The sequence below is a fragment of the Ascaphus truei genome, chromosome 4 (genome assembly GCF_040206685.1).
Source record: "Ascaphus truei isolate aAscTru1 chromosome 4, aAscTru1.hap1, whole genome shotgun sequence".
Lineage (NCBI taxonomy): Eukaryota > Metazoa > Chordata > Amphibia > Anura > Ascaphidae > Ascaphus > Ascaphus truei.
The window spans coordinates 63,450,230-63,463,343 of record NC_134486.1 but is presented as its reverse complement, the minus strand read 5'-3'; the positions used below and the strand labels follow the sequence as shown (position 1 = coordinate 63,463,343).

The 13,114-nt window shown below is 38.6% G+C and overlaps 1 protein-coding gene across 41 annotated transcripts in view; it reads left to right on the top strand.

Moving 5' to 3' along the window:
* Window positions 1-13,114, top strand: part of NRXN1 (neurexin 1) — a 1,413,358-nt gene that overhangs the window by 339,855 nt on the left and 1,060,389 nt on the right. For 23 of the 41 annotated variants that reach the window (XM_075595877.1, XM_075595924.1, XM_075595891.1 and 20 more), the window contains one exon: window positions 3,948-4,001. The exons of the other annotated variants lie outside the window; for them this stretch is intronic. In XM_075595877.1, the coding sequence (XP_075451992.1) occupies window positions 3,948-4,001 (54 nt within the window). The remainder of the gene's footprint in view (window positions 1-3,947; window positions 4,002-13,114) is intronic. 41 annotated transcript variants of the gene reach the window in all.

Genomic DNA, 13,114 nt, shown 5'->3' with positions numbered 1-13,114 from the left:
TTAGCCATTACCCAACATATTTATTTTACTGTTTGTGTAATGTATTACCGTTGATTTTTTTCTCAGTGTCCTTATTTTTGTTCCAATATGTTAACTCAATAGCGAAATGAATTTGTAACAGATAAATGGAAGAAAATAGCAAAATGTATCCCCTATCGAACAAAACGAATCAAAAGATGACGCAAACCGTTCTGTATGGCGAGTAATTGCTATTTTTTCACTTCAATGACCATGACTATTACTTCATGTTGTGGCTATTTCACATTGGCTCAATTTGATATAGTAAAACAATAATACAAAATATTAAATGTGCCTGAATGAACTCCTAACATACTGTATAATAGCTTAGTGATCCACATTAAATACGAGTGGCGAATGGAGTCTGCACATCCAAGTGTTGCTTGCTTTCAATGACACATTCATTTATTCAACTTACCTTGATGTGGCACTGAATAAAAATGTCCAAATAGTGCGTGTCATAAAAGGTTCCACGCTGTCACGTACAATGCTTGAGAATTTAAGATGTTATTCAATGCAGAAAGAAAGAGCTGCAGAAGAATTCAGAGCGAACACTTCAAACTTGCACAGACTATTTTCAGAATCTCAATTGGTTTTCGCTTGAGACTCTTCTTTATAAGTTATAATGTATAATGTATCATTTTTTTTTTAAATATCCATTTTCCCTCCAAAATTTATTCCAGCCACATAACCTAGGGCACAACAGCTGGAGTTATATTAAAGGGCCATAGCCAGTTGTAATACATCTCGTACTTCTTTTCTCTTTCTCCAGTATTGTATCCGTTTTACAAGCTGGGTACATGGATGAATAATCCCTTTGTTTTTTTTCTCATTCTTCTAATGTACAGTATGCTTTACGCATGGCACTTTATGACTATTGATAGCTATGCAACCTTGAAGTAACCGGCAATGGGGCATACTGTATGTGTCAAGTCAATACTGTTGCAAGTATGGGGGGAAAAACCCATTGCTTGTGTATCCTTTAATACAGGCCTGTCAAAACAGGGACCATGGGGCGCATGCGACCAAAGAAGCTTTGATATAGCCCGCAGGTTTACAGGGAGGTAGTTAGTTATTTGGCCGGGTGGGAGTGATATAATGAGTTGTTTTGCAGGGAGCAGGGGAAGAGAGAAAGTGGGTGGGGGAGAGGTGGATGGGTGAGAGGTAGAGAGGTAAGGGTTGAGAAGTGGGTGCGTAGGAGAGGTAGAGAGGTGGGGGGATAGGTGGAGAGGTGTGGGGAGGACAGGTAGGGGGACAGATAAAGAGAGGATAGGGGGATGAGTTTTTTTCCTTCCGCCCCTCTGATGATGGAGTCCAAGTCTTGTAGTTGGATTTAGGAATTGGCCCCCAACCTATTCTGAGTTTGACGCGCCTGCTTTAATACATCTAATGCTATTTTTTTTACCCAAGAATTGATCCACGTTTGTATGGATTAATAGGAGTTATCCTTGAAATGAGAGTTTCTATGTTGCCTCATCTGTAATAGTGCAGTTCAATTAATAGTCCCAATAGACTTCAGTATATTTGTGTGTATGTCTGTGTAGGTCTGTGTACTATGTCTGCAAAGATGGCTAGAAGAAAGGCCAGAATTTGCAGTCTCAGAAAAGATTTCTGCTTTTTTATTGAATAAGAGCCTTAGTCCAAAATGCTATAGTATGTGTCCTCACAAATGATATCACATACAACTGTAATTCACATAACACATTTTCTGGAATTCATTTTAGAAGCTCAGAAATGCGGAAATGTTAAGTTATGCAGTAATGCAATTCATGTATTGAGCTACATGTATAATTAACACATATTAAAGCCACATGTATCATTAACAAATTGCGTACAACAATTTTTTTGTGTCTTTCTTATCTGGGTGGCCCCCGGAGCTGCTCCATGGTCCTTTGACCTAAAATCACCCCCACCCCCTCCCCCAATTCACACTGTCCGGCACCAGACTCAAAATTGCCACTGGGTCATGATGTTCTCTTAGAAACAATGATGTTGCAGTTTTTGGTCCCCTGGTGGACATGTTTGTACTTTCTTTAAAAATTGCAATGCAGTATAACCAGCCTCACACTGGTGAGACCCAAAAGGTTGAAACAGCTGTACTGTATGTGAGCAGGGCCACCAACAGAATTCCTGGGGCCCAGGACTAGAGCTCTCCCCCCGCACCCATCCTATCAGCGATAGGCCCCCCATCTAGGAAGCCTTGTGAGCTCTTCCCGTTCACATACTGTATGTATTTCTCATCCTCCCTTTGTCTCTCACTCTTCCCCCTCACTTCCTCACTCACTCTCCCACCTCCCTCTCTTACACCTCCTCTCTCCCACCCCCTCCGCTATCACTCAATGACCCCCTCTCACTCAATCCCTCTCCCTCAATCCCCCTCCTCGCACTAATTTCCCCCTCCTCCCCTGACTACACACACAATTCCCCCAATACCCACACAAATCCCCCTACAAATCCTGCCCATATAACTGTCCCCCAATACCACTTCCCAATACAGGCACCACAACCCCCTGAAATACAGACTCTACTCCCCCCTAAATACTGAGACCACTACATCCCCCCAGATACAGACATCACTACAGCCCCAGATACAAACACCCACCCAGATACAAACACACATCCCCAACAGATTAAAGCACCACTACTACCCCACCCCAGATACAATGACTACTACCCCCTCCCCAGATACAGTTACCACTACTACCCCCATACCACAACTATCCACCAGATACAATTACCACTGCCCTCCTCCCCAAATACAATTACCAACACCCCAAATACAATTACTACCACCCCCCACAAATACAATTATCACTTACCTCAAGTTGCCACCACAGCCAGGCCCTGGCAGCAGCTTTGGAGAATCGGTGCCAGGCGGCAGCAACCAGAGGCTCAGCAGCTGGGTCTGGCCTCTGTTGCCATCACCAGGTCCTTGCTCCTGGTTCTTCCCAGCTGCTACCTCCTCTTACCACACTGTCCTCTCTGTCCTGCCAGTGCACGCCGGAAGCTGGGTGCATTTGAAAGTCAGCCACAGCTTCTGGCATGCACCGGCAGGAGAGAGAAGACCTCTGGCTGGGCCCAACTTCCAGAACTGGCCGGCTGGGCCACCCTGCTGCCACCAGGCCCATGACACTTGTCCCGGCTCTCTCCCCTGTTGGCGGCCCTGACTGTGAGTAGGGTTACTGGCTATGCTATGCAACAGTCCAAACTGCCTTTTTTTTTACCCCTTTAATATGTGCATCAATACAATCCACACAATGATAAGTAGTTAGCTAAGTTGCCGATCGATCCATTCTCCTGCTATCGATCGGCAAAGATTCTGCTCTGGGGTTCACTAAATGGCTGTCAGCATTGCACAGCATGTGAACAGAAGAGGACCAAAGATTCAAAGTTCTGTGGGGAAGATCATGTGACTAGGCAGTTACTAGATACAATTGGTGCTCTGCTAGAGAGAGGGCAGGGCTCAAAAAGGGGTGTGCCAGAGCCTGTTTCAGAAGTAGAAAGGGATGTGACTTTGTAAATGGTTGCTATAGAAACAAAAAAATGCTTATTACAATATAATACATAAAAAATGTCATTCAGAAGTTTTTTTTTTAAATGCTACAAGTTTTTGATCACAGTACAGAACTAATTTATTAAAAAAAACACATGTAGAATTTTGCTTGGTCTGCAGCTTGTGTAATAGGGCAGGCATAAGCTAATAGGGGTTCATGTTAAAATGGATTTGAAGCACCAGGTGACACTGTGTGCTCATATTTGCATGTCATTACCCAGAATCCCTAGCTGTAGTGGAAGCATTGTATTTTAAGATATAATGGGGAATGAGAGGGTTGCAGACCTGTCTGAGACATGTGAATGTGCTCACAAGTGATATTTGTATTTGATGTATACTTTCCTTAAGTAAACGACAAAACATTGCTTTTTACCAGGAACCTGGGGGCTCCCAAGAGGTTGGGGGACTGCAGATGAGCTTCCCAGATCAGGTAAGCAAAAACCCTGAATACATGGTTATCTATTGGTTTGTTTCTGCGCCATCAATTCCAGCAGATAATTAACTTTTTCAGTGTTAGTATACTGCCTCAATAGAAACAAAATGAAAATAGCATGCCATAGTGTTAAATGACAGTTGTTCACATTTATCAGGTCCAAACGACACAAATATATATTTTTCAATATTCTTTTATTTATTTATTATTTTAGTGCATCTTGTTTGTCATTAGTGTGTCATAAAACACGGGTTTTCGGACCTTGTTCTTAAGTATGTTAAGAAATTTAATGAAAATTTGCCATCTTCACAGCTATTAGCTAACACTTGGAAGGTTTTCTATTATGGGTATAATACTCTTCAAGGCACCACTTTGAAATGCTGACCTTGTCACTTCGTGTGACAAAGTGTGAAATTTCACTGTAGGCCTCCGAAATTAATCTTTTACTAACAACGTCTAAAAGAGAGAGAGAAAGATCTTTGAACATCTTTTGAGAACTTTGGCTACAGATTTTCATGTCATTTGCATCACACATTGCCAGGAAGTTCTCAACTTGCAAATTGTTATGCTTAGGATTTATTGACACAGGACAGCACGAAAAAAGAAGTTCGAAACACTCCTTTTTTTTGTTAAGCAACTGCCTAAATATAAAACTGTAAACTAGTGATAGCATTTTTTTAATAAACCGCTTTGTTTCATACTCTACGTAGTATACCATTGTCTGTCTTGTAGATACAATTGTAGAACAGTTTACAACATGTTTGTTTTTTGTAATTGCTGATTTCATGGATGTTACAAATAGTTCGTTTTAACATATTTGATTTTTCATTTACCAGTTTATGATAGTTTGGGCGGAGACGTTGTTCAATCTTTACTGCAGTTTTTTTTTAGAACAAGAATGATTTAAGTTCAGCATTTTCTTAGTGCATATGACTGCAGGCTACAGTAACTGTATTGTTTTTTGTTGTTGTTTTTTTTGTATCAGTGCAAATGTTCATTACATTGTAAATACTTTAACTCTGAAAATGGCAAACATGGAAAAGTCACATTATCTATTTCTATTGGTTTCAAATATTCAAATAATACAATTATCTTTCTGAGGCTTAGCTTGTTTAATTTAACCCCCTGACTGACATAGAAAGTGTTAATAAATGTCCCACATACGTTAAACATTATTTTAATTTTTTCAAGTGTTCGTGATTATTTTAATACTGCTACAGGGTTCAATTTAAGTATGTTACTGTCCTGGTACAAAATAATATTTTCCACTTCTACTTCTTACTGATCTTTTTCCTGCCAAACTCAACGTGAACGGTTGGGATTGGATTACACAGGTGAGCTGGGGGAAATGAAACACTGTAACTACCATGTCAATTTTATTATCTGACATGTTCCATACCAAGTGTACAATAGATTTCAGAGAGATATGAATCAGTAATAGATAAAGAAAAAGGAGAAAAGCGCAGGAATGCACTATAGTGCATTAAACTTTTTATTAGAATCCCAATATATACAGGGTGTCTGTAATGCCCTTACAGGAATTAAGTTATTTTATTCTTATCACTGCAATCACGATGCTCCAATGTCTGCCCATTTATCTCCCAATTGTGGACTCTCTCAGGCACGTCCGTCCGCAGCACTTCACAGAGCGAGGGACGTTTTCAAAATACCTCCATGCGGGAAACATGGTTGCTGGTATATAAGGTCGCTGTGCCCCTGTGCCTCTCATGGGAGTCTTCTGATCTCGGGCACCCTCAGCCCGGATGCACTTGTCAGTGTACAACTCTGCAGACATTCCGCTGTTTGGTGTGGATAACGGGAAAAGAATATCCCATGAACAGCAAGCGCTCAAGGGTCAAATGTCCCACAAGACCCTACACATTTCGTGGATCACTCCCACTTCAGAGTCACCAGCAAGGCACTGGCTCCTTCCCCTCCCTGCCTGCAGAGAGCTCTGCATAGCAGAATGGAGAGTTACTGTCCCTGACACACATCTGATTCTCCAAGAACACTTCTTTGCTCCTGTGCATTATTTTACATGCTTGATTTCATCTGTCAGTGTGAGGGTCATAAATCCAAAAATTCCCCATATCTATGTCAATCATTTTGCTGTATTACACTATTGTTTCTTTATTTTTTATGACATTTGTTCCTATTGCTCAGAATGTTTTACATATTTCACACTGTTCTCAACGCATATAATACCTTTTAAAAAAGATATCCATGCTGAAAAAAATCCCCCAATGTAGACAAAATGTAATAAAACTACATAGAATAGAACAACAGTTTCCATATAATTGCAGTCTCACCAACAAGTCAAGGTCTTTTAACTCCATATAGAAAAGCTTGAATATAGTCATTGTACTATAAAAGGCCAAACAAGGGTCTTCCTTCACATGTGATCTACACCTGCGCTTGTGTATGGACTCCAGATTAACACGGTATTGCATCCTTACAATAAACATTAAATATTACAATAAAATTACAATAAAAATAAACATTAACCTAAACAAAAAAATACAGTCAATACAATATAGAATAAAATAAGGAAATGCATCAGCAGTAACCACAATTTAATAACTAATGAAAAGGTAAATACTTAAAATATCGTAATATAGGGCTGTGTATAATAGCTACTTCCCTATAATGCACAGATAATTATGAGAGAAACTAAGACAAAGCAAGTGGGGGCATAGGAATAGGAAAAGATACCCCAATTCTGTCAGAGGATTCTCATTTGAAAGAGGGGAGTTTGAGGGACTGAATGAGTTAACTCCCTCTGCAAGGATTAGGAAACTACACACAGGTATCAGGTCTCCTACCTGAGCTGCCTGAGACGTGAAATTAACTGATTGAACAGGGTTTAAAAGACAGGAAGTGAGCACCTGTCAGTGTCCCTTGTTCTGATACAGCAAGCATTGAGGGTCACAGAAGGATTGTCTGTGACCAGCTGGACCCAAACGCCAGCAACAGCTCTAAGCCTGCAGGGACCCAGGCTTCCTGTTCCCAGAAGGATCTGTCTGGGAATAGCAGGGAAGCAACAACCCTCCACTACAGAGAAGCCTGCAGAAATCAGAGTATGCCATTCTAGCATACTAAGATAAGACTTTGATATACAGTATATTGCACCCTGATACTGTTTTATGTTTCAGACTGATAACTGGACTATCCAGCCAGTCATGTAGTTAGGGCCTTGCCAGTCTAGTAAGTCTCCAAGATGGAGTAGGCTTTATTTTTATGCTTTGTTTTGGCTTAAAGGGATGGTGTACCCGATATTTAATCTTGCCTTATGTTGTAAGTAAATCCCAGCAGAGGGCTTGGTAAAACACAAAATCTACTTGTACTGTATGTTTCTCTGACCTCACCTACAGGCCAGACCGTCACAGGGAAGAATAGGTTAAACCAGGGGTGTCCAAAGTTTCCTACATGTGCCCCCCTGTCTCCTGTACCGTTCGGTTCGTGCCACCTATCCCTGCATGGCTCCGGCATGGAATTCTCGAGTCCCCGCCTGGGGGGCACGCCCCCCACTTTGCGCAACCCTGGGTCAAACAGTCTCAACAAGCAACACATGGAGATTTTATAAAAAGCAATGTCTTTGACAGACTAGACAATCATTAAATACAGAATACTAGATACTCATCCATTTGTGCGTAACATATATAAAGGTATTAGTTTCTACTGAAGGGGATTTAGTCAATCTCCTCATTAAAAGCGAGGGGTACCATGCTTTTCATCTCGTAGATCCAGAAAGTCTCCTAGCTAGTTGCTTTAATCTATCTTCACCTTTTACTCCCAATATTACATGTTCAATCACTTTTACTTGTAGCCCTGCGGGATTACAATTATGATGAGTGGAGAAATGGTTGAGACACACTATGTAGAGGGAATTCTATTTTAATGTTCCTACAGTAATGTGTATTTGTATTTTCACTTCAAAGGCTCTTTTGTCCTGCTTATATAGTGGATGCCACAAGGGCACTCCAACATTTGCTAAACCAAAAAGTGCTTGTGGCGCAAAGTGACCAAAAATATACAGTGAAATGTGCAAATAAACCCAGTGAAAGGTTAACACTGAAAACACGTAATACTGTTACTCCATATGCAGGGATCCTCTGGTTCGTGGACTCCTTGTTGCCCTCATATGAAGAAGACACAAAAGCAAAGGGTATAGTGCATTAACATTTTTCTGAAAGTAACAAACAGCACAGAGTGACCCCACTCCAACATATGAACTACATTGGTAGTTAGACAATTGGAGAAATATTTAATTCCATATGGTTTCCTCATAAGTTTAGAGGTAAAAGTTTAATTATCTTTATCTATATACTTAAATATCATACATTTACCACCCTTTAGGTTTGTCTCCCAGCCAGAAAGTTTTTCCCAGATCTTTATCTGATGGGGTCACTTTAATCATACTAGGTGCTATAAGGTACTTTATTTTTTTTGCTTTTCTATAGATCACATTAAGGGTTTCAGACATCTGAGAACCCAAAAACTGGATCACATTAGAAAACTCCCCAAAATTTTCTAATGATTTTCTTTGTGTAGTGCTATATTATGAAATGTCATGATGACTGGAATCTTAAGTTCCATTTCATCCATATTCCTAAGGCCTTTATTCTTCTCTCTCTTTTGGCTTCAAAAGATCTACTCTCTTGATTTGATTTACAGTACTTTCAATATGTCCCTAACTAGGTCCTCAGCATTATAGCTTCTTTCTATAAGCCTAGTCCGCATTTTTGTACTTGTATTGATAAATCACTATCCCTGATGCCATTCTCCTCACTCAATTGTAACTGGCCATGGTGTATGTTTTTAATCCAACTCTTATAGTAATTACTGCATCCGACTCCTTAATATATATATATTGGACTTGATGTGTCCTAATTCATATATTTCTGATGTTAGTTCAAGAAAATCTATGTTCCTGTCACTATTTTTAGATGTAAAAACAAGATTAAAGTTATTGGTATTCAAATACTTCATAAAGTCTTTAAAAGTGGTTTCATCACCGTCTGAAACTATTAAATTATCATCGATAAATCTCTTCCATGACAAAATTCTTTGATTATATGGACAATTAGGCCATATTTGTTCTTCCAAGCTATCCATAAAGAGGTTAGCTGGGGGAAAATGTTGTACCCATGGTTGTACTTTTAATCTGCAAATAAAACTGCTATTGAAATAGAAAGTAATTGTGTTTAAGTATAATATTACATCTATTTAATATGAATTGTATATGCAAGTGTGACAGAGCGGCGATGTAGGCAAGGTCAGTAAATAGTCCACACATCCATTTGAAGCAAAACCCTAAACGTAAAAGCCTACGTTAGGGAGACTGATGAAACAGAACAGGCCATGACTAACCGACTGGTTAGCTAGGCTCACTACCAGTTAAAACAGAAAATAGACTAGTGAAAATATAAGTGCAATATAGCGCTCGTGCAAACAAATTAATACAATAGACAATATAAAAAAACCTGTGATACAAAGTCCAAAAGGTAGTCCTGGAGCTGCCCAAAAGGTTGTTCTGGTATCTCCATACCAGATATAGAAATGTGGAAGGAGAACCTCCTGTGGCGCTGAGGCAAGGATAGGATATGGTTGTGGATAAAGTTCTTCTCTTAGGCTAATACCTCAAGAAAGGAAGACAAGACATACAGAAAACACTGCAATAGTGCATTACCCAGGAACAAAATTATAAAGAGAGCAATTTATTATAAAACAATTAATTATAAAACAATTGAACGAAACATTGTATAATGCAATATAAAACTTTCATGTGCTTGTGCACTTGGAAGATGAAACTTGGAGCTTCTGGTGCTGGATGTTTGTCCCAGCAAGCCCTGTGTCCTTGCAGGCCTGGGGAACTGTTCCAACCTGCATCCTTGCAAGTCGGGAAATACTTAGTTTAGGCAGGTTAAAAGTACTTGCTACGAGAGTGAGGTCTCCTGAGCCTGAACAGAGAGAATGAACTCTTTACACTCTCACAGTAGGTCTGTCAGAACAATGTCTCTTTTTAGGAAACTTTCAACTGCCTTTAATTATGTCATGATAAATGCTGGTATATAGAGATTACATGTTGCCGGTTGACAACCGGTAACCCAGATACCAATCAAGCTCTTGAATATAATTCAGAACATGGGTTGTGTTCTTTATATGTGATTTCAAATAACCTACATATTTTATAAGAAACAAATTAATATAATGAGCCAAATTTACCATCACAAAATTGATGCCTGACAGTATCGAGTGCCATAGTGGATCTACAAGTGTTTTTGTTGATCTACAATAGATAATATAATATAGGGCTTTTTTTTTTTACACAAAATAAATTGGTATTCATTGGAATTCAATATTCTGCAAATCTAAGTCCAAAGGAGATCTAATCTCTTTCAAAAATTAGGGTTGGTATTCGATGTTTGGTATGAGGTGGTATCATGTAGTAATCTGTTATCTTCTGTAATATAGTCAATGTTGTCTTGCACGAATGATGGTTGGATAGGTGGTCAAGCTGTCATAAATGGCTTAAAATTAGGTTCTCCGGTTAGCGTTAGGCTTGGTTTCTTTATCTCATGGATTTTTAATCTGCCCTAAAATAGAAATGTATGTCCTCTGAGATTGGTGCAGTTACTTATTGCAAGATCACCATTTTTTCTGTTAACTTTTACTCGGCAATGCCAAGTTGCCTCTACCACCCAGGTCAATGAGTAGCCTTGCTAAATATCATCCTTAGAATGTAATGCAAATTGAATTTTCAAATTCACAATCTCTAATGGAAATGCAGGACTATTGTGAACTAGAATGTACTTGAAGCACTGTGAACTAGGATACATTCCAGTTTTGATTTTATAAGTCTTCATTTTCAATTGAAATGCAAGTTTACTGTGAAGAAACATCCACTGGAATTAGTGTTAAAACCATAAATGTATAAGAGATACTCATGATAGTCATCTTCACAATTCCTGGGGGGTTGAGGTGGAGGGGGCATTATTATTTTTTTTTACCCTTAGACACAAAATTGTTTAAATAGAGATTTAAGTATTTCATTATTTGTATTGCAAAATGTTGCAGACTATTGCTAAAATCTTGGGATGAGTAGAGTACAGGATACAGATGTTGTTATTCCCACTGTTAGCGATAATGAAATATGACCTCCAAAATGTTTCTCCACAATCCCTTACAATATGGGTTTTCGGTTGTTTTCTGCCTGAATAACCATTCCCACGTGGAAATGATTTTATCATGACCTGCAGGACATAAAGTTGCTAAAGGGGATATGGAGGAAAATATCTACAAAAAACTAGAACGAAGAAACATTTGTGCTTAAATTTCCTCATTTAACACAAATTCCATAGTTCAAGATACAAACTCACCAGTACCCATGTGTTTATTTTTTGTGTTTAGAACTGGTGCTTTCACCATATTATGTGTAAATTCCTCATGTTAACATAAAGGGCCATATTTACTAAGGAGTGTTCTGCCATAAGGCACCTTCCTGTCGTGGGGCAGAAGTCTGCTTATAAATATGAGCCAAAATGTTAACTAGATGATAATACAGTACAAACTACGTGAGGAATTGTATTCACAGATCAATATGTTAGAAATATATAATGATGGTGCTGTTCATGTTCTCATAGCTTATTTTGTGGGGGATCCATTTTATTGTAATGTTTGTTTAATACAAAATGTAGAGTTTATAATAAAATAAAAAAAATCTGCAAAAGGGTCTAGAACAGCTGTGGCCAATTCCAGTCATCAAGGGCCAACACCAACAGATCAAGTTTTAAGGGTATTCCAGCTACAAAACATTTGGCGTAATCAGTGGCTCAGTAAGGCATCGACTGAGCCACTGCTTGAACCACCTGTGCTGAAGCAGGGATATCCTTAAAACCTGATCTGTTGGTGACCCTTGAGAACTGGATTTTCCCACCCCTGAAATAGTGCATTAGCCAAATCCCCTTCTTACTTGCAGCACATTCAAAACAATAGCACGTCTCCTGCTGTCACTTCATATGTATCCCACTGAAATGCACCAGCAGGAGTCAACATGTCTGCTACATCTGTATATTTAAACAATGATAAAAGTCATTGGTGTCTGAAGGCAAACTAAAAAATATGACTTAATGGAATTTGTTTAAAATGGAAAATACCAAAAATGCCTCCTTAGTATAGATGGACAAATGTCTTGAAAGGTGGTTTATTAAATAAATGTTCGCTAATTTATCTTAATTTTATGTTTTCACAATATTTTCGCAAAAGGCTACATTACTGAAAACTTTCGCCGGAATGTTGCAAAAATTGCAGCATAAAAACAATCATGTCTTCAGCAACATTTCACATCTCGAATGATGAAACCATATAATATTGTAATATTTGTGTTTTTTTAGAAAAACAACAACATTTTGAATGGTTATAGATTATTTTTTGTAACGTAAGACATGGCTATCCCTTTCCACGTTCTGTGCACCACTTGTTATTGGTAGCAGAATAATTGGGATATATGCTAAGTATTATATAGCAACCAGTGATATTTAGAAATTACATTTTTTCCATTCTCCAAATGAGGATGTGGTTTTTTTTCTTCTAAAGAAGCTCTTGTTCATTCCACTCCAAGCACTTGGTTTGAAAGGGATAATTGCTTATTTGATTTTATTGACTTGGGCTACTACAGTGCCATGGACCGAAATTCTTTCATTGGAGGCAATGCACCCATAATTGAGCCAGGGTGCCCTACAATATATTCTGCTGATTAATGCTTTTGATATTATTAATTGGGTTCAAACATAGGGCATTTATAAGCTGATTGGGACATGGACATCTTTTTATAATGTAACAGAAAAAAGGCTCTCACTGAATAGAGTCCTATTTAAAAGCACAATTGGTATTAATAAAAGATAAAAACACATTTGCATCTTTCTAAAATGAGATCCAAAGGATTAACTGATTCCATTTAGAACAAAAGGACAGCTTTTCATGCATCCGATTATAAATGCTCCACATCTGCAGAGGAGATTTATTCAGTAATCACTACTAAATACAAAATACATGTCAGGGGTTGAAAGCATGTTACATTTGTCATATTTTTTTATACTTTAGATTTTTAT